Source organism: Sorex araneus, chromosome 2, assembly GCF_027595985.1.
Source record: "Sorex araneus isolate mSorAra2 chromosome 2, mSorAra2.pri, whole genome shotgun sequence".
Lineage (NCBI taxonomy): Eukaryota > Metazoa > Chordata > Mammalia > Eulipotyphla > Soricidae > Sorex > Sorex araneus.
In genome coordinates this window covers 334,275,781-334,300,019 of record NC_073303.1, presented here as the reverse complement: position 1 = coordinate 334,300,019, position 24,239 = coordinate 334,275,781, and the positions used below count along the sequence as shown (strand labels likewise).

Genomic DNA, 24,239 nt, shown 5'->3' with positions numbered 1-24,239 from the left:
TCATTCTATAAAAGTTAGTAGGGAAGCCAAAGAGATAGTTTAGAGGGGAGGGCTTTACCCTTTTAAACAGCTGACCCGGGTTTGATTCCTGGCATTCCCTTATGGTCCCCCAAGCACCGCCAGGAGTAATTCCTGAGTGCAGAGCCAGGAATAACCCCTGAGTGTTGCCAGGTGTTACTCAAAAAAGAAAAAACAAAAAGGAAAAAAAAGTCAGTAGGGGGGGAAAATCATTCATTACTGGGTAAAACTGTACTGTGGAGAGACAAGTTTAAAAAGAATTTTTGTGAACATGAACCTCCTCAATATAATATATATAGCATATATACACACATATAAATAGCACTATAGCACAGTCGTCCCATTGTTCATTGATTTGCTCGAGCGGACACCAGTTACTACTCCGTTGGGAAACTTGTTATTGTTTTTGGCATATTGAATACGCCATAGTAGCTTGCCAGACTCTGCCGTGTGGGCAGGATACTCTTATGCTGGCTCTCCGAGAGGGATGGAGGAAGAGAACCCAGTTCGGCAGCATTCAAGGCAAATGCCCTACCTGCCGTGCTATCGCTCCAGTCCATATATAAATACATATTAATATATATATGTATATATATATTTTAAGGTGTGGGGCATTTACAACCTTAGTCAGACATATGTCTTGGTCCAGTGTGAGTAGTGGAAACAGTAAGTGGCTGGAAAGAAGATGTATTTTATAAATACAATCAGTGGGATTTAATGATAGATCAGTCACTAAGATATGAAAGAGGGCAGAGGATAACTATAAAAGCAAACCTTGGGTTTAAACAACTAGAATGAACATACAGGAGACTCACAGGTAAGGTCTGGGAATCAGAGCTAGAAAGTGTGTATGCCTGCTTTCGAACTGAAGACTGAACATGAAGACTGATAATAGCATGACATCACGACACATATGCTATAGTCAGTATGTGGAACAGGCAATGCAATAGATTTAGGAATTGTAAACAAACATGGTATTAAATAATTGGATGGCACTTTCAGTACTGGTCATGAGGGAGTAAATGAGAACAGCCTAATTCTACCCTATAAAACTGAAAAGTAGAAATTAATCATATGAAGGAATTTTTCTCAAAGACTGGACAACAGTTACAGGAAATTATTTCTGAGAGAAAGATAGCAAATAAGCAGTATTTCAAAGAGGTATTATTAGTTCCACATTGTAAAGAGTTATAGCAATATCTAAAAACTAGTGGTTTATTTTGTCCATGTAGCCCACATTTAGTTAAGATATAAAGGCTTTATGTAATCTCACGTTATGTTTTACTAAAAACTCACTTGACATGAGGTTTTACTTTACTATGAACTTGTTTTTCAGTACAGTGACTTCAATTTATATTCCTAAATTTTCTGTGTATTTCTTACCCATGCTTACCTGTACTGTAATCTATTTCACATATAACTGCAATGTACTCATTATCAAGATTTTTAGTTCAAAGTTGTTAAAAAATTTAAAAGAGAAACTAAATGCTTTTAGAAACTAAACTAAATTTAAAACTAAACATAAGGGGCTGGAGCGATAGCACAGCGGGTAGGGTGTTTGCCTTGCACGCGGCCGACCCAGGTTCGAATCCCAGCATCCCATTTGGTCCCCTGAGCACCGCCAGGGGTGATTCCTGAGCGCATGAGCCAGGAGTGACCCCTGTGCATCGCCGAGTGTGACCCAAAAAGCAAAAAAAAAAAACCACCAAAAAACAACAACAAAAAAACCCCAACTAAACTAAATGCCAAGAGGCAGGCAACTGATAGCTAATGTAAGATAATAAACAGAAGAAGAAAAAAAAATCCTCAGAACACGACTGGGATTATTTAGCACAGTGTAATTCTAATAGTACAATCTAGTTAAGTAGTTCAAGAAGCCAATATATGAAATAAAAATTTAATTATATTATAAGGTTGGAAGAGTTTACATACTTTGTTAGAAACAAAATGGGGAAAAATAAAGAGCTTATGGGTATACCATTAAAAAAAAATTAATTGAGTATATTCCTTTCCTGGGAGTGCTGGTTATAGTTGCAAACTTAAGGTTTCTTACAGGGACAGAAAATGCTTTCCTCAGAAGCACATATAAGAGTCTTCGCTGTAACACAGAGGAAAAATAAACACATACAAATTTGGGCTGTACAGTGGGGTAAGGCACTTGGCCTTGTATATGAATGTATCTGGTTCCTTCCCTGGACCCTCATATGGTCTCTCTCTTCCCCACTGCCCCAAACACTGTCAGGAATGATCCCAAAACAAAGAAATGAAATACAAATAAATATTGAAAAGGGAGGGGAATGCGATAGCTCAAAGGGCTGACTGTATGCTGGAGCTTCAGTCCTGGCACCAGTTGATTCCCTGTGTACTTGCCAGGAGGGACTCCTGAGCACAGAGCCACTGCGCACCACCAGGAGTACCACAAAACAAAATGAAGAAAAATGGCACAAATGTCTCTGGTAATAAGAGCTAGGGTGTAGGCTCCAGATCCAATTAATAAAAATATAAGAAACCGAAGCTCTCACTTTCATGTATTTATCACTCACAGGCCAAAGCTAGCATCTTCATATTTACTTGTCCTGTTATTCCTCACTCAAACTAGGTTTCTAGGTACAAATATGTTTGTTTGCATCTACAATTTAAAAATTACGTATTTATGACCTATAAAGCCATTCTTAAAAAAATACCCAAAAGAATAATGCTTATGTCAGTACTTACAATTTCACATTCCTTACATGTGTGTCCAAGCAATTTTCTTCTCTCTTCCTTTTTCCGAACTACCTCAATGTGAGGAAAATTTTGTACATTATTCTCTCTGGGGGGAAATAAATTTAAAATTAGCGCATCTGTTATAAAGATTTCTGGTTTAGGTTTTAAATTAACAAAGATAAAAACCCAGGGGACTTGAAATAAGTCCAAAACATACATACATTTTATTGGAAATTCTTATTTAGTCAGAAAAACAAATATTTCCTCATCTAGTTTTCATTAGATATTTATTAAATGCCTACTGTATGTTGGGTATTTTTTTACTGCTGTTTTCCTTTAACTGTAAAAGAAACTTCAACTTCCCATTTCTGACCCTTATCAGATAAAAATACTTTGTTTGGAGGTAAACCAAAAATAACCAAAATAAAAAGAAATGCTTGTAATTTGGGGGATGGGGGAGAGAGGGTGGGGAGTTTGGGCTACATCTGGCTGTGCTCAGTGATTAACTGTTTCTTTGGAAAATTGGTACATAAAAAATTATCATTTAGCAACAACAAAACAGTAGAATGCTAGCTCTTACTAGGGTCTGAGAGGCATCAGTGGAAATTAATTTTGGCTAGTCAGATTTCCTTCCCCCTGCCAAATTTTATTTTATTAAAGCACCGTGAATTACAAAGTTATTTATAGTAGGGTTTGTTAACACACAATGTTCCGTGACAGATCCCGCCAGTGTCAACTTCCCTCTCCCAGTGTCCCAGGTTCCCTCTCCAGTCACCCTACCTCAGCCCCAGCCCGCCCTCTTGACAGGCATCTTTTAAGTTTGGTTATTAAGTAAGTTTGGGTCTCGTAAGTACAGTATTGTTGACTCTGTGATTTGGATATATAGCTCTATCATTCCTTGATACCAATGATGGACCTGAATCCCCCTCTTGTTGCTTCTCACTGATTTTTTTCCCTTTCCCCTTCACTTGATTTTTTTCTTTTTCTCCCTATCCTCTAGGGACCTGTCAGATTTCTAAATTTCTGAACAGATATTAAAAAATAAAGACCCTGGTTAACTGAGTGACTCAATTTACCAATATCATAAAAGGAGAACGAGCATAAAACATTTTTAGTGGAGATTATTATGCTTTAAATTTAGTATTACTATGCCTTATTCTAGAATGACTAATATAAGATAGAATGTTAACAATCTTGGCATAAAAGATACAGAGTAGCATTAAGGTTCAAAATAAAAATTCTTAACATTTTTTTTGGTAGAGGCCACCTGGGGAGGGTTCAGTGCTCTGGCCTGGTGGTACAGTGCTGCTCTGGCTAGAGGTCCTTGTGGGGGCCACAGAGGCCAATTTGGCAATGCCAGAATGTCTAGGTGGTGCTGGGATCAAACTCAGGACCTTGAAAATGCTAGGTATATACTTAACTGCTTAAACTATCTCCCCACATTTGGTACCCTAAATACTACCAGGGATGACACCTGAGCATAGAGCCAGGAGCACTACCAGGGAACAACAAGGTTTTTTACACACTTTATTACAATTTATTTTTATACACTTTATGCTCATACTATAAAGAAACATACCATTTTGAAGTATACTAAAAATACTATTGAATCAATATGGGTTTCTTTGGTTTTGAGGAATATTTTATAGCTATTTAAGGTGTTAATAGGAGGAAGCTAAATTCAGACGAAACCCCCACTCAGGTAACAGTACGTAATAAACCCCCAAAGTTCATATAAAGTTTACATTAGAAGAAAGAAAATAACCATCACTACTGCTTAAAGAATATATATAATGGTAGTAAAATTTTTCTTATTTTCAAATTTTCATTTATATGCTTAAGTTCCACTTCTATTATATTCATAAAGTAAGTGATATACATTCTATTTTAACCAATTTAGCAGTTAAGATATATTCTGACAAAGATAGGTCTACTGTATCACACTGTTGCTAGTAGTCAAGTTCAACTTACCTTTCGTCATCTTTAAAATATGGCTCCACAAATGCTTTCCGTTTGATTTTATCTTGTTTATCACCATTAGCTATAAATAGAACAAACCATCACAAATTAAATTAGAACTTAAGAGAGAAGGGCCCAAGAGACAGTACAGTGGCCAAGATACTTGCCATGTACACAGACAGCTCTGAATTGATCCCCAGCACCCCATACAGCTCTCTGAGTCTGCCAGGAGTGATCCTTGAGTGCAGAGCCAGAAGTAAGTTTGAGCACCACCAGATATGACCCCAAACAAACAAAATAATGATAATAATAATAAATAAAATAAATATAAGAACATACAGAGGAATGATCTGCTATATTAAGAAAAATACAGCATATAATAAAATTTCAGTTTTTATTTGATTTCATTTTCTAAGTCCCTGGGTACATTGTTTAAATTTTCCAGAATAATTTTTTCCTTTCTCTTTCATATGGAAAGGATTCATCCTATTCAGAATTGCTGAAAAATTAAAAAAAAAATCTATGTAAGTATCTAAGACTTAAAAACTCTATATGAGCATATTCATTGCTACTCACCATCACAGACTGCAATGCATACTTTCTTTTCTTCTTAGATTTTTCTTTTGGCTTTTTGGGTCACATTCAGTGATGCTCAGGAGTTACTCCTGATGGTGCCTGGGGCACCATATAGGATGCTGGGGATCAAACCTGGGCAAGCTGAGTGCAAGGCAAATTCCCTATCCACTATACACTATTGCTCTGGTCCCTCATATTTTTCTTAAAAAAAAAAAAAAAAAAAACACCTATTTTGGGGCCAGAGCGATAGCACAGCGGGTAGGGCGTTTGCCTTGCATGTGGCCGACCTGGGTTCAATCCTTGGCATCCCATATGGTCCCCCAAGCACTGCAAGGAGTAATTCCTGAGTGCAAAGCCAGGAATAACCCCTGAGCATTGCTGGGTGTGACCCAAAAAGCAAAAAAAAAAAAAAAAACCACCCCTATTTTACATCACACACAAAAACTATATTAAAAAATATATACATATGTACACATATTATTTATATATGTATTTAGACCATTTCTGAGTGGTTCTTTTAAATGATAATGTGACCATTATCAAGACATGTACTCATCGATGCCAATATAAGACACTAAATAAACCAGTTTAAAACACTTTGTGTTAGGAGCTGGAACAAAGGTGTGGAGGGTAAAGTGTTTGCCTTGTACACGACTCACATGGGTTTGATTCCTGGCATTCCCTGAGCCTGCCAAGAGTGATTCCTGAGTGCAGAGCCAAGAGTAACTCCTGAGCACCACTTGGTGTGGTCCCCCCAATTTTTTAAACACAGAAACACTTTGCATTAGACTAAAATCGATGACTGCTTTATTATAGTAAGAAGGTGAGGTATTTAGAATTTTAATTTTCAATCAAAATAATCTAATAGTTTCTCTTATTCTTTCGACCACTACACTATATTATAAAATTACTGCTCTAATGAAAGGGATCTTAGAAGACCTACACATATGTAAGGTAACATTGGTTTTTGTCCTTTCTCCGCTGCCTCAAGGAGCTTAGGTTTATTAGGTAATACCCATCACAATGATTCCAAAGCACTCCAATTTCCTCAGTATTCATCTTTAACTTCTCTTCTCTGTGCTCTGCTTTCTCTATTAATCACTCATTTCCCCTAAACAGAACCTGTGACTTGTAAGGTCAGATCCTTCTAAGGACTCTGAATTTCTAATTGAAGTATTGCTTTTCTTTCCCTTTTGTTCTTTACATAGTTTACTTCAGAGCAATTTCCTTTTTGTATAGACACAGAAAGACAGTTAATGCTATGCTTTTGTTAAGTTGGGAGTTAATGGATTGTGAATAATATTTACTCCTGGGCATATGTCATATCTACTTGACTTAAAGCCTCAGTTGCCTTAATGAGTTCCTAGCACCCCAAAAGCAGAATCGCAATGAAGGGACTGGATGGATTCAGTGCAAATGTAAGCTACCTTGGCATCGAAATGGGACAGGCCAAGTACCATAAAACTTATAATTTAAAAGCATGGTTGTGGACAAATTCTGTCATGATCCAAAAAAAAAGTGACTGGACGAGAACCCTACTAGTGTTACTGTTGCACTGTCGTCCTGTTGTTCATCGATCTGCTTGAGTGGGCACCAGTAATGACTCCATTGTGAGACTTGTTACCGTTTTTGGCATACTGAATACGCCATGGGTAGTTTGCTAGGCTCTGTCGTGTGAGTGGGATACTCTCCGTAGCTTGCCGGGCTCTCGGAGAGGGACAGAGGAATCGAACCTGGGTCAGCCATGTGCAAGGCAAACGCTCTACCCACTAGGAAGGACTAATCTTGGCCTGAGAACTGTCATCTGGATCTATAGCGAGATGTCCCCAAGAGAGCCACCCTATAAAATTAATATATATCTCTTACTGTGTCCATACAAAATGACCAGAAAGATTATTAAGGAGTAAAATCTAACATGATTGTTTATGGACTAAGGAAAGGAGAAGTAGGTCCTTAGATGAAATTCTGCCCTTGAGCAGATCTCCTAGCAAGAGATTTTTGTTTTAGAAGAGCTTTCCCAGGAGGAAGGGAAGGGCTTTACATATGTTGATTGTGCTATCTAACCTATCTAATCTCCAATACTTGGAGATTGGGCTCTAGACTGAGGCTGTGAGACTGGGCACAGGGATAGAAGCATAAAGGACAGAAGAGACGGGAATGAGAGGCAATGTGAGACTGAAACAGGAGCGCAGGGAAAATGGAATACATGGTGAGACCAAGATTGCAATAAACAGTGACTGATCACCAACCAGCCTGGTGGTCCTGTTCCCTCATTCATGTGTCTGTTGGCAGCTGCAGCAGGCCAGGGTGGGGAAGGGGCTCATGGCCACCCAACCCACATGTCGAGAGAACTCACACTACTTATTTATTGAATACACACACATAAATATCTACTATAATTGGTACTTTGTACCAATATTCTACATTCAAGTAGAATATGAATCTGAATCTTTGGCAAAACGTTTCCTTCTACTCTATTACAATTATACATACATATATATAGTAATGTAGGAGTACTGTTATTTAATTCAGCTGTATACTTATATTTTTACATGCTTTATGCTTATGTTATAAAAAACATGCTATTGAATCAATATGGATTTCTTGGTTTTGAGGAATATTTTATGGCTATTTAAGATGATAATAAGGGGACATTAAATGGATGGCAAAGTGGAACCTTCTGAATTTTTTTTTTTCCCCGATTTTTGGGTCACACCCGACAATGCACAGGGGTTACTCTTGGCTCATGCACTCAGGAATTACCCCCGGCGTTGCTCAGGGGACTATATGGGATGCTGGGAATCGAACCCGGGTCGGCCGCGTGCAAGGCAAACACCCGACCCACTGTGCTATCACTCCAGCCCCTGAAACCTTAACTCTTAATATAGCTTATCAAGTCTGTTAATTAGCTTGATTTAATTTACAAAATTCAGTGGGATAAAGAAGCTATTTAGAAAGAAAATAACCATACCATTTGGTTTCTTTGTGGTAGCTGACAATTCTTCTTCTCCTGCTACTTGTGAGAAACAATCTGGCAAATAGGAATCATATTCTTCATGTGTTGTCCGATCAAACATATCTTCTAAACTATCATTCATTATTCTTTCTCCATCTATGTAAGAATAAAAAGTATTGACTTACAGAAATAAGCAAACTTCTTGCTTTCTATGTAGAACAATGTGAAACTTGTAGTAACTTACATGAAATAATACTGACGTGCAGGAGCCAACAATAAAACTCCAAGTCTGGGTAGTTATTAGACATTTACAAAGGTTTTATATGATAGTCTTAAATGTATGGCTTTATATTATAGCCTTACTTATATAAAAATAGTACTAGCTTTTGCTAATATCTTTACAAACATCAACGTCTCCTATCAACTGATAATTTATACTAAATCAAAAGGAGTCCTACCAAATGAACTGAAGAATATAAAATATATAAGTATAAAAATCATAATAAATAACAATATTAATGTTAAAGAAAATATGTACAAGTAGCTGACATTAAAATCTATACAAAATTCTGCTTACTACTTATTTTTCTAGTATGGTAGGAAAAATTATTTCTTTGCACTATCATTAACAACTAGTAGTTAAATGTTCATATTAATAATTCAATTCCATATTTGATATTTAAAATGCTAAGTACATCTTTAGAATACTAACTATATTCCCCATTAAAAATCCCATCATACAAATCAAATTTTAAAAAACACTAAAAGGGGATTGGAAAGATGGTACAGTGGGCAGGGCACCTTGCCTTGCATGCAGCTGATCCAGATCTGATTCCCAGTATCCCTGAGCTCTGCCAGGAGTGATCCTTGAGAGCAGAGTCAGGAGTAAGCGTTAAGCAACACTGGGTATGGTGCAAAAAAATAAACAAAAAACTCACTAAAAAACAGACTAAATTGGAATGGGTAGCAAAGAGAACAGAAATATATGTGAATTATTCCATAAAAAACCTACTACCTCTCCCAATCTCATGCTCTAGCACTTTGATTATTTTTCGCTTCTTTTTTGTGTGGGGGGGGGGGTGTTCACATCCAGCGGTGCTCAGGGGTTACTTCTGGCTATGCGCTCAGGAATTATTCCTGATGGGCCTTGGGGGACCACATTCAAAGCAGGAGATCGAACCTGAATTGGCCACATGCACGGTAAGCACCTTACTCACTGTATTCTCTCTAGCCTAAATATATGTGTATATTTCATGTATTTTTAATATGTTTGTATCTATAGAGATGTTGTATGAAATGAATTTTTTGCTGTTGTTTGTATTTTTTGGAGGGGCCATACCTGGTGGTGCTTAGGACTTACTCCTGGCTCTGTGCTCAGTAATCATTCCTGCAGGGCTCAAGGGACCAGAAGGGATGCCAGGCATTGAACCACGGTTTGCTACATGCAAGACAAATGCCCTATCTGCTACACCATTACTCTGGTCCCACTTTTATTGTTTTATTTAGTGACGGTATAGTGTGGTAACTTTGCACTCCTATATATACAAACATTTACAAGCAAGTAAAAAAATTTTATCTCACTGAAAAGGTATTTACATATTATTATTATTAAAAGTCAACGAATCACTGTTTAGGTTTTTTCTTTTAACAGGCACTGTCCTCTCAACCTAAGAACTCAGTTACTTGATCATATGAATAGTTTTCATTCCTAAAGAATACACTTGCCTGCCATAGAGGCAGGGGGTGGGGTGGAGTGGGGTGGGGTGGGCAGGAAGAATAGGACATTGGTAGTGAAAAATGTGCACTGATGGAAGGATGGGTGTTAGGTCATTGTATGACTGAAAATCAATCATGAAAGCTTTGTAACTGTACCTCACAGTGATTCAATACAAAACAAAACAAAAAACAACAAAGTACACAGACCTAAAACTATCAAAAATTTCTCTCACACCGCATTCTAGGGTAGCAAAAGTTCAAACAAAATGAAGATAAGACTGGTTGCTTTATTATTTGATCTTTAGCAGGTAGAATACTCAGCAGAAGATAGGGAATGTATATGGTTTAAATTTACATTTTGTCTAAAAGGCGATCACTGGGAAAAGCCTCTGCTTTCAGCTGCAGTTTCACAAGACAGGCCCAAACTCTTTAATATGTAAGGGAAAATAAATCAATAAATGTCAGGTTTTAATTGATTTCACATCATATGCCTCTGTATTTAGGGATGTTGTTAAGGTATTCTCACATCTTTTGGAAAATTAAGACTTAAAGAATAAACAGTTTCTCTCTACAGGGCATTACTTGTAAGCCTTTCATGTGCCCAAATCCCCTTTTCTGTAGAAGTGGAAAATGGCAGGGTTAATTTACCATATCATCCTTAGCTACTGCTAATTTGCATATCCATACTAGTATTTTTCAATGCAATCCCATCCTCTTTCCTTATTAAATTACTGTAGGAAGTCATATTTCTAAAACAAGACTCCTGAAATTACTTTTTATGTTTTCTAATTTTCTAGACCAAGGTCAGTAACTTTTTCTTAAGTCAGATAGTAAATGTTTTAGGCTTGTGGGGGTCATAAAGTCTCTGCAACAAGTTCTCAAATCTTCTGTTGTCCTCCTTAAGCAGCCAAAGACAATATGCAAATAAATGAGAAATGCTGTATTCCAATAAAATTTTGTTTATAAGACTAGCAACTAGTTATAGTTTGCTGAGCCCTAGAAAGAATTTGAATTCTTTCTGAAGAAATCATTTTGGTTAAAGATTTTTTGCTTCTCCAAAACAGAGATGGAGCATTGCTATGAGAATCTAATTATTATCAGAACAGGAAAAAAAACCCCAATTACTTGGTTTAAAAGAACACTGGTACTCATCAGGATAAAGGTATGAGCATAAATTTTCTTCTATAATTTTATTAAAATAAAAAATCTATTAAAGGCTTACCTGAACTTTTTTCTCCCTTTTGCTCTTGTTTCTTCATTCTTAAAAGTACAGTTTCACTAACCAATGTACAGTCCACATCCACTGTCTCATCCCCTGCTAATTTTGACTGACTTTGATCCTAAGTATTAAAAATATCGAAATTGTAACACTATTCCATTAAGGCCTGACATTTACTTATAAACATAAATTTCATCATTTTAACCATCTTCAATTGCACATTTCAGTAGCATTAAGTTATATTTACTTTAGCCGTTTAGGAATGAATATAGTTAGACCTAGTTTTACTGCCTATATTTTATTTAAATATAAAACTATCTTTTCTCGGGGCTGGAGCGATAGCACAGCGGGTAGGGCGTTTGCCTTGCATGCGGCCAACCCGGGTTCGAATCCCAGCATCCCATATGGTCCCCTGTCAGGGGTGATTCCTGAGTGCATGAGCCAGGAGTGATCCCTGTGCATTGCCAGGTGTGATCCAAAAAGCAAAAATAAATAAATAAATAAATAAAACTATCTTTTCTCAAGCTTAGTAACAGTGCTATCATGAAGAGAGCTATGTATTAGCTACTGAACATTCTTCTGGAACTTTTCCTTCCTTTCTTTGATCTGCCTCATAGTAATGAACATCGGTGTGCACTATAAGCAATGATTTAATAAGTCAAATTTGATTCTTGATGGATACAAATTATTGCAGCAAATGCTAATACTCATTAATATGCTACCAAGTGAATGAGAAATTCTCAAACTATGTAGAACCAAAATCTAAGCAAAAAAGTGATTTCCATTATGAGTTCCATTTTGTTACTGCTGCTTCATTTCTGTTTTTTGGACCATACTCAGAAGTGTTCAGGACTTACTCCTGGGCTCTGTGCTTAGAGATCACTCCTGGTGGGCTAGGGGAAATGAAAAAAGGAGCCAGAGATTAAACCAGGGATAGCAGCATGTATATAAGTTCCACTTTTTAAAATTTATAAAAAATAAATAAATAAGTAAAATGGGGTATAGAAGGGAGATCATCTGCCTTGCATGTAGACAACCAAGTTTGATCCCTGACATCCGATATGGTCTTCAGAGCACTGCCAGGAGTGATCTCTGAACACAGAGCCAGGAGTAACCCCTGAGCATCGTTGGGTTGGTGTGGCGCCCTAAAAACAAACAAAACTATACAAAAATGTCACTGAGAAAATTAAAATTTTTCCCCTGATAGTACATTAAAAACTAATTAACTGAAAAAAACATTTGGTCTCCCAGGCAGTGCGCAAAGAGCCCAGGAGCCACTGCTGAGGATATTTGTTCTAGTTGTATGTGCAGAATGGTTCCAAGCTCAGGACTGGTGATGCTGTACTGCTTGGGTCTAGTAGACCTAGGGTGACCAGGGCAAAACTGAGTGCTTGGGGAATCACAGAGTGATGTGAATCAACTTTGAGCCTCTACATGCACTGTAGATATTTGAACTACCTCCCTGGCCCCAATGGCACATTATTTTATTTTTTTTAGTTAATAAAAGCCTAAGATGGATAATTTTTGTAGAAAATTATTTAAAATACATAGCTGGCATTTTGCATTATTTAAACAATATTTCTACAGCTTTTAAAGTAAAAGAAGAATTAGTATTCTTCCAAAAACACTCATTTTAAATTAAAAAACTATTAGTACTTTTCCAAAACCCTAATATTTTTAGTTTGTAAAGTAAAGAAGGATTAGTATTCTTTGAAAAATACCAAAAAATTGGAACAATAATCACTTGTTTCTTATTTTCTGAATAAACAAATGCAGATTTAAAGAGATATAGAATTATCTTAAGGTCACAGAATGAATCAGAGGAGGTCATTTAACAACTCATTAGAATAAGAACTATATGGGTTTTGGTTTTATTTTCAATCTTACCTTTGTATCTATTACAGTAATATCCATTTTATACTGAGAAAGATCTGCTCCTGGATCGATACTCCACTGGTTATTTTCAAAGGATATGTCTTAGGTAAGGAGGGGAAAAAAGACAATGAAATAATTTCAAAAGTTCTTAAAATTTTAAAATATTACTGAACTCAGAAAAGTTTATATGCCTGATATAAGACTTGTGCCAAGATTATATAAAGAACTCTCACAACTCAGTAATAAAACAAATATCCTAATTAAAAGTGAGCACAGGGTGTGAATGGATAGTACTCCAAAGAAGATGGCTTAAGCTTTCCCCTGCCACAAGAGCATGATCCCAGAAGCCAACTAAACTACTTTGGACACCAGGAGCTTGCAGAAATGCTTCTAGACTGTGAACTGAGCCACTGCCCCACTCGGCGCCAGCGGGGAAGGGTTTCTCTCTCTCAACCCTTCCTTTTCGGGCACAGCATGGCGATCACCACTTTCTGAGCACAAAATGGAGGTACCAGCCGGCTGCTACGGGACTCGCCGGAGATCCTGGGGGGCGGGGGGTACTGGCCCCACCCTTCACTGAGATTTAAGCGCAGCAGCCACACGTGTGTGGCCTTTCTGCTGCTGCACGAGCATGATCCCAGAGGCCAACTAAACTACTTTGGACACCAGCAGCTCGCAGAAATGCCTCAAGACTGTGAAGTGAGCCACTGCCCCATGTGGTGCCAGGGGGTAGGGTTCTCTCTCCAGGCTTTTCCATCTAATGAGCACCACAAAAGGGAAGTAAAAGCTTGCAGTGATGCAATTTCTGGCAGAATTTTCCCTGGACTTTATACAGAAATCCAAAACCACGTGGCCGCAACAATTAAGAGACCTAATATCTCTTAACTGTCAGCAATGTGAAACGGTTCCTTTTTAGCAGGTCTGTCTTTGGGGGGAAACTCCAAACAGTAATAGTGAGTTTTTTGTTGAAATATTGACGGTAATCAAAGTAGCAGCCATGTCTCTAGATTGTGAACTAAGCCATAGCCCCACGCCCACTGAGAGGAAATATCCTTCTTTCTCAGTTATCTTTCCCTTTTTGGGGAGAAGGGCATGGCATCTGCCATATTATGAGGACTATTAAGCAGGTATGAACTTGGTGGCGTGGGAAGGAGAAAAAAAAATTTTGTACTTGGAACAGTGGGACGCTTGGGCAGTCTTGGGCTGGGGCTGATACTGGCGCATGCTCCGCTGAGATTTGACCCGGGTGGCCACACTTTTGTGCGGCCGCTTTGCTGCTGATTGACCAGTTTCCGAAGGCCAGCTAGACTACTTTTGGTCCCAGAAACTGCTTGCAGCCATGTCTCTAGACTGTGAACTAAGCCATTGCCCCATACTGCCACAGGAAGAGAAATGATGCAATCCCTAACATAAATTTCCCTGGACTTAGTTACTAAAATACTAAAATACAGAAATCCAAACCGCACAGCCCTTGTTGCGGCAGAGCGACTTCGTATCTCTTCATTCTCAGCAATGGAAAACTAATTATCAAATGCTTCCTTGGCAGTAGAGCTGTCTTTTTTGGGGGAAAACTCCAACAACAATAGTGAGTTTTGTGTTGAAATATGGAATGTAATCAAGGTAAAGAGAAAATGAAATTTTCAGTTTCAGGTATTAAAGAGCACATGCTTTGCATGCAGGAGGAGCTGGTGTATTTGTTGGCACTGTATGGTCTCCTGAGCACCACCAGCAGCAACACCTGAATGTAGAGTGAATCAAAAGTAGCTGCCAATATAAGTGGATCAACATGGAAAACATCATGCTAAGTGAAATGAGTCAGAAAGAGAGGGACAGACATAGAAAGATTGCACTCATCTGTGGAATATAAAATAACAGAGTAGGAGACTAATATCCAAGAATAGTAGTATATAATACCAGAAGGTTGGCTCCATGGCTTGGAACTCAGCCTTACACACTGGGGGAAAGTCATACCAAATGGAGAAGGGAACACCAAGTAAATTGTGAGTGGAGATCCCAAGTGGTAAGGGAAATACACGCTGAAAGTGGCTAGTGTCCGAACATGATGGGCACTCAATACCCCTATTGCAGACCACAACACCCAAAACGAGAGAGAGAGAGAGAGAGAGAGAGAGAGAGAGAGAGAGAGAGAGAGAGAGAGAGAGAACAAATTGGAATACCCTGTCACAGAGGGATGGGATCTCGGGTGGAAGGGATACTGGGTTCACTGGTGGTGGAGAATGGACACTGGTGGAGGGATGGGCTCCCGAACACTGCATGAGGGAAAAACAAGCACGAAATGTTTGAATCTGTAACTGTACCCTCACTGTGACTCACTAATTAAGAAAAAAAAGGTAGCTGCCAAGCACTGCTGGGTGTGGCCCCCCGAAAAGGATATTCACTGTCTAAATGTTTTTGGTTCTTTTTTTTGGGGGGGGGGTGATATATATGTAATTATACTCAGGGGTTATTTCTGGCTCATCACTTGGGAGTCACTCCTGGAGGTGCTTAGGGTACTATATGGCTGAAATCCAGAGGAAATGTGTAAGGGAGGTGCTATACCCATTGTTCTACTTCTTTAGCCCCTAAACCCTGAATTCTTTTTATTTTGTTTTTGGAACATATCCAGTAATGGCTTAAGGGGCTACTCCTGACTTGTTGCTTGAGAAACATGTGCTGCCAAGGATAGCACCTTGCAATAAAGGCAAGTACTTCAGCCCACGGAGCTCTCCCTTCAGTCCTCTCATTCATTTTTAAAAAAAACTCAAGAGCTAGTTATCATGTGGAAAATCAAACCAGTAAGAAGCATCCCATAAACCCAGAAACATGCAGGAGGAAAACAAATATTTTTTCCCTCAAACAAATCTATCCTTAAATGTAAATAATACATTATAATGCTCAATTTAGATAAATTAGGAAAACTAGAAATACTAGAGAATTTATACCTTGGTGGTTTTGTAGAGACCGTGGTTTAACAATTCTACAAGGATTTAACTGAAGAACTGATGCAAGTTCACATGCTCCATGGACTGATCTTTTTTTTTTAATTGGCTCATGAGAATCAGCATCCTAAAACAGAAAGAAATATTAGCATCTACATCAAATCACAAACATTTCAATAAAATTTTTGAATATTTAAGTATATACCTTCATGTCATCAAAAAGACTCTCTGTCTCTAAACTCTCACTTGGACGTAGAGGGATCTTAAAGATGGGATTTTCTTCCTTTACTTGTAATGATGTTTTGTTATCTGGAGAGGATTTATTCACGGACTGGAGGATGCAGTCCTGTAAACATGGCTCCTCCCCTGAGGAATCTTTGGTTGACAGAGAGCTCCCACTTAGGCTCTTGCGGCTAAAGGAAGAGCCTTTTGATATGGGTTTTAAAGTCTCATAAAGATTCAACTGCCTGAGTCTGGTTATAGTAGTCTCACTTCCTTGACTGCTTTCTTGACTTTTCTCTTGAACAGCTGAAAATCGGTCTGACAGATCCAGAGGCTTATCCATAACATAGTCTCCATTCACGGTACAATGACTATCCGTTGGGGAAGGGAAAGCATTTTCTTTATCAAAAGAGGCTTGGGGGCAGTTTACTTCATCTTCACTTTCTTCCTCAGTTTTCTTCCTTTTGGATATTCTGCCTCCCAATAATTTCAGGGGCATCAAATGTTTATCCATAACAGCACCATTAATATGATCTGCATTATCCTTTTCACCTATGGATTCACCTGCATTTTTATTTGCAAGCATATGCTTATTAGAAGACGACTGGCCAAAAATTTTGCCCACCTCAGACACATTATTATGATGTATGAAAAGAGAACCATCTTCAGATTTTGATCTAACTTTCTCTGATCTAGAACTAGAAGTATTGCTGAAAGGTGCTATTCTCAGATGACCTTTTATTCCAGTCTCTAAAAGGGAAGGGGACAAACTTATATTCAAACCTAAACCATTTTTCACATTAGGGGTAGCTCCAAACACAGGAGATGAAGCCCGAGAAGTCACTTCTTCCTGAGGTGGAGTCTTTGGAGTAGAATCTGGATAGCTAAATGGAGAATAAAACTTAATATTAATATTTCACAAAATATACAGGGTGGAAATAAAAATGAGAAAACCTTTGATAATATAGCATATTAATAATTATACATTATAGGTAATTAACCAAAATTTAACATAGGGTACAGCTATTGGTGCTTCTTGAGGTGACAAAAAGCAGAGCAAAATGATAAAGAAAAACTTTCTCAATATTATGATAATTCTATTTTCCCTAGTAATTCAATAACCCCACTATTGAGAATATCTTATTATTGGGATCAGGGAAATAGCCAAAAGGGCTGGAGTACATGTTTTGCATGCAGGAGACCTGGGATCTATCCCTGGCACCTCATAATGCCCTGAGTACCAAGTGCTGAGACAGCGTTAACATATTGCTGGGAGCTACTCCCAAGCACCACCAGGTGTGGTTAAACCCTTTCTCAAGTTATTATTTAAAATTTAAAACTGTAATAGGAGCCACAACCAGCAGTGCTCTGGGAGTCATAAAATGCTAGGGCTTCTGAGGACTAAACTAAGAGCTTTATACATGCAAAGCTCTACCAATGGAACTATATGCCAAGGCCAAGAAAATCTTATTTTAATAAATTCAATTCTTATTTTAATAATTCAAATTCAAATTAATAAATTCAATAAATTCAAATAATTCAGCTTCAAATTATTTGGCATGAAATCTTGTCATGTACTGGTTGGAATCTGCAAAAAGAAAACATCCAACCCCATCAAAAAATGGGGCAATGAAATGAACAGAAACTTTCTCAAGGAAGAAATACGAATGGCAAAAAGGCACATGCAAAAAATGCTCTTCATCACTAATCATCAGGGAGATGCAGATCAAAACAACTATGAGATACCACCTCACACCAGAGACTGGCACACATCCAAAAGAACAAAGCAACTGCTGTTGGTGTGGATGTGGGGAGAGAGGGACTCTCCTACACTGCTGGTGGGAATGCCGACTGGTTCAGCCCTTTTGGAAAACAGTATGGACGCCTCTCAAAAAATTAGAAATCGAGCTCTCATTTGACCCAGCAATACCACTTCTGGGTGTATATCCCACAAAGGTAAAAAAGTATAGTCGATTTGGGGGGAGTAACTCCAAATCAATAATAGTGAATTTTTTGTTGAAATATTGAATGTAATCAAAGTAAAGTGAAAGTAAAGTGAAATTTACCAGTTACACATGTGGGTTGGGGGACTGGGGAGGTGGGGGGGAGGGGGGAGGTATACTGTGATTCTTGGTGGTGGAATATGTGCACTGGTGAAGGGATGGGTGTTCGAGCATTGTATAACTGAGACTTAAACCTGAAAGCTTTGTAACTTTCCACATGGTGATGCTATAAAAGAATAAAAATTAAAAAAAAAAGTATAGTCGAATGACATCTGCACTTGTATGTTCATGGCAGCCCTGTTTACAATAGCCAGAACCTGGAAAAAACCTGAGTGCCCAAGAATAGATGACTGGTTAAAGAAACTCTGGTACATCTACACAATGGAATACGATGCAGCTGTTAGAAAAGATGAAGTCATGAAATTTGCATATAATAATTGGATCAACATGGAAAGTATCATGCTAAATGAAATGAGTCAAAAAAGAGAGAGACAGACATGGAAAGATTGCACTCATCTGTGGAATATAAAATAACAGAGTAAGAGACTAACACCCAAGAGAAGGTGTGAGGCACTGGCCCCTCCCACAGCCGAGATGTGATTCCGGGGGCCGCACGCATGTACAGCCTTTCTGCAGCTGCACAAGTGTGAATCCAGACCAAGAAAACCTCTTTCAGCATGGGCAACTCCTCGCAGAATGTCTCCAGCCTGAGAACTAAGCCTTGGCCCCGTGCCCGCCCAGGAGGGAAAAGGTATTTCTCTCTCTCGCCTTTCTCTCCGGGGATGAAGGGCGCGGTGTCCGCCATATTAAAGCGACCACAGATTGGGTTTTCAAGCCTGCAATGATCCAATATCTGGAAGAAATCTCCCTGGTCTTTGTGTTAAAGTACAGAAATTCAAAACTGCGCGGCTGCTACTGTGGCCGCGCGACCTTATTTGTCTTCACAGTAGGTCTGAATCTAGTGGGGTACTCCTAACAACAATAGTGAGGTTGGTGTTGAAATATTGAATGTAACCAAAGTAAACAGAATGTAAAATGAAACTTATCAGTTACAAGGTAGGGGGTGGGGGGGCGGGATGGGAGGTATACTGTGTGGGTTTTTTTTTTTTTGGTGGTGGTATATGGGCACTGGTGAAGGGATGGTTGTTTCAGCATTGTATAACTGAGACCTAAGCCTGAAAGCATTGTAATCTTCCACACGGTGATTTAATGAAATAAAATTTTTATTAAAAAAAAAAAGAGACTAACACCCAAGAATAGTAGAGATAAGTACCAGGAGGTTTTCTCCACCGCTTGGAGGCTGGCCTCACATACTGGAGGAAAAGGCAGCTCAGATTGAGAAGGGAATACCAGGTAAAGTGTGGCTGGAGGACCCATTTGGGATGGGAGATGTGTGCTGAAAGTAGACTATAGATCAAACATGATGGCCACTCAATACCTCTACTGCAAACCACAACACCCAAAAGGAGAGAACAAAAGGGAATGCCTGGCCACAGAGGTGGGGTGGGGTAGGGGAGGTGGGGTGAGGGGGTGGGAGGGATACTGGGATCATCGGTGGTACAGAATGGGCACTGGTGGAGGGATGGGTACTCAAGCATTGTATGACTGAAACACAAGCACGGAAGTTTGAAAGTCTGTAACTGTACCTCATGGTGATTCACTAATAATAAAAAAAATCTTGTCATGCATTAGCTCCAAGAAACAAAAATTTTTCTTTTGGCAGGTGGTGGGGTGGGATATGGGCCACACCTGGCAATGCTCAGTGCTTTACCAGACTTTGTTCTCAGGGACCACTCTTGATGGTGTTCAGGGGACCATACAAGTGCAAGGGATTGAATTGGGTTGGCTACATGAAAGTACTGCCTGTACTCTTGCTCTCTGGCCGAGGAACAAAATTCTGAATTACAGAAAACAATAAATTAACACAGCACCCAAACCCCAACCCACAATCCCAGCCTGCCTTAAGCAGAGGAGACAACTAAGAAAAAAGAGGATCAGATTTAAATTTGAAGATGAGTAAGAATTCTAGTTCTACTATTTAATAGCAATGTGGCCCTATATGACAGATTAAACTCTTTGGAGTTACATTTTTTGTTAACCGTGAAATAAAGTGTGGTTAATTAAACTGACTTAAATGAGTTAATAAAAGGACAAACTAATTTAAAAAATGAAATTCCTAAATATAGATATTATTAATTATGGTATCGAGATGGCATACAACCTTGGACGCTCATTCAAGCTTACAGATGCATTTGTTTATATCCATTTTATAAACCATGATTTTGTAAATACAAATCCATAAAGGATGACTGGATTTCTAAAGTGGGTGTAATAATAACATAGGAACTCTTAAGTGTGTGACAGAAATACACACACACACACACACACACCAAGTCATCACTATACTATAATGTAAAAAGCCCTCAATAGAAAGTAAAATAGTTAAAAAAGAAAAGAAACCACCTAGAATATATAGAGGAAAATAAATAGTGCTAATGAATATGATCAATAGTTTTAGGTTTTACCAAAGTCCCTCAAATTACCTTAAAGCATCTTCACTATGCCTCGTAGATTTCTCAAAAGGTTGTTTCTTATCACTTCCTTCCAGACAGGGATAGAGTTCATCACGAAGAGGGCTCATGGGACCTTGAGGTTCCTTCAATAGTCAAATAAGAAGTATATACATACAATGGACTATTATTCATCCTTTAAAAAAGAATGAAATACTGATACATGCTGTGATGTGGATGAAACTCAAAAATAGGCATCAGTTAAGAAAAAGTAAATGTAAGGGAACACTAAAATACTGAAAAGGAAATCATGGGATCGACTTCTTACTCTATTCGTAAGTATTAGGTTAGCTGTAATGGCATGAAAATTGACAATAACTAACACATCCTAGTAAATTCAGCCTGCTTTCTAATCTGGCTTAAAGGCCATTAAAATTTAATAAATTATGAAATCAACCCCAGGGGTTAAGTTTTCTCTTAGATTAAAAAGGAGGGGCAGAAGTGATGAGAGAAGAAGGGCTACATCCTGTAAGCCATTATTGCTTGCCTAAATGTTGATGCAACTTATAGTCTATCCCAAATTCTACAGACTCCAAAAAGGTCTGGGGGACTGTTTTAGGTAGTTAATAAAACTGGCTTTTCTAAACACAATGATCTGGAGACAATTTTTTTCTCTTGCTTAATTCTCTAAATAATGACTAAGAAAAGAAAATCAAACTTCTAATTCATTAAACAATTACTTACAGATTCTTCTTGACTATTAATTCCAAGTGTCTCAGCAACAACTGTAGGATTATTAGAAGATGATTTAGCCGTGGAATAGTTGTTTGTTCCATGTATTCCTAATAAGAAATTTTAAAAAATTATATAATAATCGGAATTAGATGTATAAAAAAGTGCAAACAATGCAGAAAAAAGCTAGATACACTTTATAAATTGTACTGGACTTCTTTTTTTTTTTTTTGGTTTTTGGGTCACACCTGGCGATGCACAGGGGTTACTCCTGGCTCTGCACTCAGGAGTTACTCCTGGCGGTGCTCAGGGGACTATACGGGATGCTGGGATTTGAACCTGGGTCGGCCGCGTGCAAGGCGAACGCCCTACCCGCTGTGCTATCGCTCCAGCCCCTGTACTGGACTTCTATGAGAAAAAAAATCCAAACTATTGCAAATGGCAAAAGGTCGTATTAACACCTACACTTATTAAACGTTTTCAGATATAAAATATGTGATTTTTGTAAGTACAAGGGATATAAAAGGTATTTGCTAACAACTTTTATATGAATCTCCATCCTAGATTTCCCCAGTAAACTCATGTTTGCCTACCCATATTTACCTAAATGTCTACCCAGTATGTCAAATAAAATATTGTCAAACTAAACTCATCTCTAAATTATTAGCAATTGATATTAATATGAATGGAGATATTAATATAAACTTATTATAGGATATTGTTTCATATCACTTTCCAAACTGAAAAAGAATAACAAATGACTAATGCTACAAACAAAATATTTCTTTTTGTTGTTGTTGGTTTTGGGGCCATACTCAGTGATGGCTCTGAGGTTACTTCTAGCTCTGCTTTTAGCTACCACCCTCTTTGCTTGGGGGACCAAATGGGATGCCAGGGATTGAATCCAGGCAGTGCTGTGTAAGTAAAGTGCCTTACCTGCCGTACTATTTCTCTGTCCCCCACAAAATACCTTAAAAATATTATCTATTTCAGATCTATTCAATATAATAGATATTGTGATTATCTACCTATAATTACAACTTTTAGATTTGTAAAGTCATATTATTTTGCTTACTATTAGTTGGAGATTGATTTTGATCACAAGTGTCAGCCACAAGAATTTCATTTTCACCAGGGTTCTGTTGCAAATGAGTTGAAGTCTTTGAAACCTTTTTTAATTCTAAGGGAGTAAAAGAAGAAATATTACAAACAAACAATTATGATCAAACATATAATCAAACCATAATTTTTCTAAATCAATATAAACTTGCTTTTACATTTAATATTCTAGTTAAAAATTTGTTCCTTTTGCTTCACTATGAAACAAAGCTAGAAGTTAGGAAAGTGCGATAAGGACTAGAAAAATGACCTTTTCTGACTTAAGTTTCTTATGCTAAGTGTCAAATATTTTAGTATTTCTTTTGTGTGTTTTGTTTGTGCAAATTAGAATAACTTAGAATGAGTACTGCATCATATTTCTCCAGTCTTTCTTGCAGTTTTAGTTGCTGAAAGGAAATTATAAAACACGTATCATCAGAAGTCATTTTGCTACTCAAGGACTTAATTCAAACAAAGTTAAAGAAGAAAAAAGTAAAAAGAAACTTTTAGTAATTATAACTTGAAAGTAATATTAAGAACCACTCTCAGCATTAAGATAAAAAAGCAACGAAGGCTAGACATAATAAACTAGACATTAAATGTTTTAAAATAACTTACATAACTCAAAATTTTTATTTTAAAACCAAATTTCTAAGCAAAAATAATCAGAAAACTAAAATAGCTAAGTTAAATTTTAAAATAATTATGTTAATCTCAAATAATGAAGAAATAAACCACAAGTAATTATACTACACATAGAAGGCTAATAAAATTGTTCAGATTTTTCCTGTGGGTATTTTTATATGTGGACTTAAACATCTATATTACACAGTTGCTTATACATAATGATTCATGATCTGTCTGAGAGCAGAATAAAAGGTACATTGTAGATTGCAAGACTTTATATTTTACTTTTCTACTTAGTTCCTTAACAGTTCTTTTGTTTTCCACTAGATGGTGATGCAAGCTCATATATAATGGGAAAAAAAGTGCTCATAGTCTAAGATCAAAGATACACTTTTTAAAAAAGGCAGAGCTACTGTCAATAACATACATAAGTTATAAAAAATATCTCAAAAAAAATCTCTAGTACTATGTATACCTCTTCCACTCAAAGCGTGCCTTCCTTCCTTCCTCTCTCCCTCCCTCCCTCCCTCCCTCCCTCCCTCCCTCCCTCCCTCCCTCCCTCCCTCCCTCCCTTCCTTCCTTCTTTCCATTTCTTTTTTAGCTACTAAGAATTACAAAAGGGGGTCTGGAGTGATAGCATAGCGGGTAGGGCATTTGCCTTGCATGTGGATGACCCGGGTTCGAATCCCAGCATCCCATATGGTTCCCTGAGCACTTCCAGGGGTGATTCCTGAGTGTATGAGCCAGAAGTGACCCGTGTGTATCACCGGATATAACCCAAAAAGCAAAAAAAAAAAAAAAAATCACAAAAGGGCCGGAGCAATAGCACAGCAGGTAGGGCGTTTGCCTTGCACAAGGCCAACCCAGGTTCGATTCCCAGCATCCCATATGATCCCCTGAGTACCGCCAGGAGTAATTCCTGAGTGCAGTAACCCCTGTGCATTGTCGAGTGTAACCCAAAAAGCAAAACAAACAAACAAAAAACCCAAAACAAACATTTCAAAGTTATTCATGATTGGTCTTCCACTCAAATTCTCTTCGTTACAAATTTAGGTAAAAAATAAAGGTCTTGGGGGCTGGAGT

General features: G+C 37.9%; 1 protein-coding gene across 2 annotated transcripts in view; it reads right to left on the bottom strand.

Annotated features, from left to right (window-relative positions):
* RBBP8 (RB binding protein 8, endonuclease) overlaps positions 1–24,239 on the bottom strand; it is a 72,512-nt gene that overhangs the window by 5,654 nt on the left and 42,619 nt on the right. For both annotated transcript variants that reach the window (XM_055126959.1, XM_004606014.2), the window contains exons 8-17: positions 22,507–22,611; positions 21,444–21,541; positions 20,733–20,845; positions 16,170–17,070; positions 15,968–16,091; positions 13,038–13,126; positions 11,154–11,271; positions 8,231–8,371; positions 4,696–4,765; positions 2,734–2,830 (exon numbers count right to left, since the gene is read on the bottom strand). In XM_055126959.1, coding sequence (XP_054982934.1) covers positions 2,734–2,830; positions 4,696–4,765; positions 8,231–8,371; positions 11,154–11,271; positions 13,038–13,126; positions 15,968–16,091; positions 16,170–17,070; positions 20,733–20,845; positions 21,444–21,541; positions 22,507–22,611 — 1,856 coding nt within the window. The remainder of the gene's footprint in view (positions 1–2,733; positions 2,831–4,695; positions 4,766–8,230; positions 8,372–11,153; positions 11,272–13,037; positions 13,127–15,967; positions 16,092–16,169; positions 17,071–20,732; positions 20,846–21,443; positions 21,542–22,506; positions 22,612–24,239) is intronic.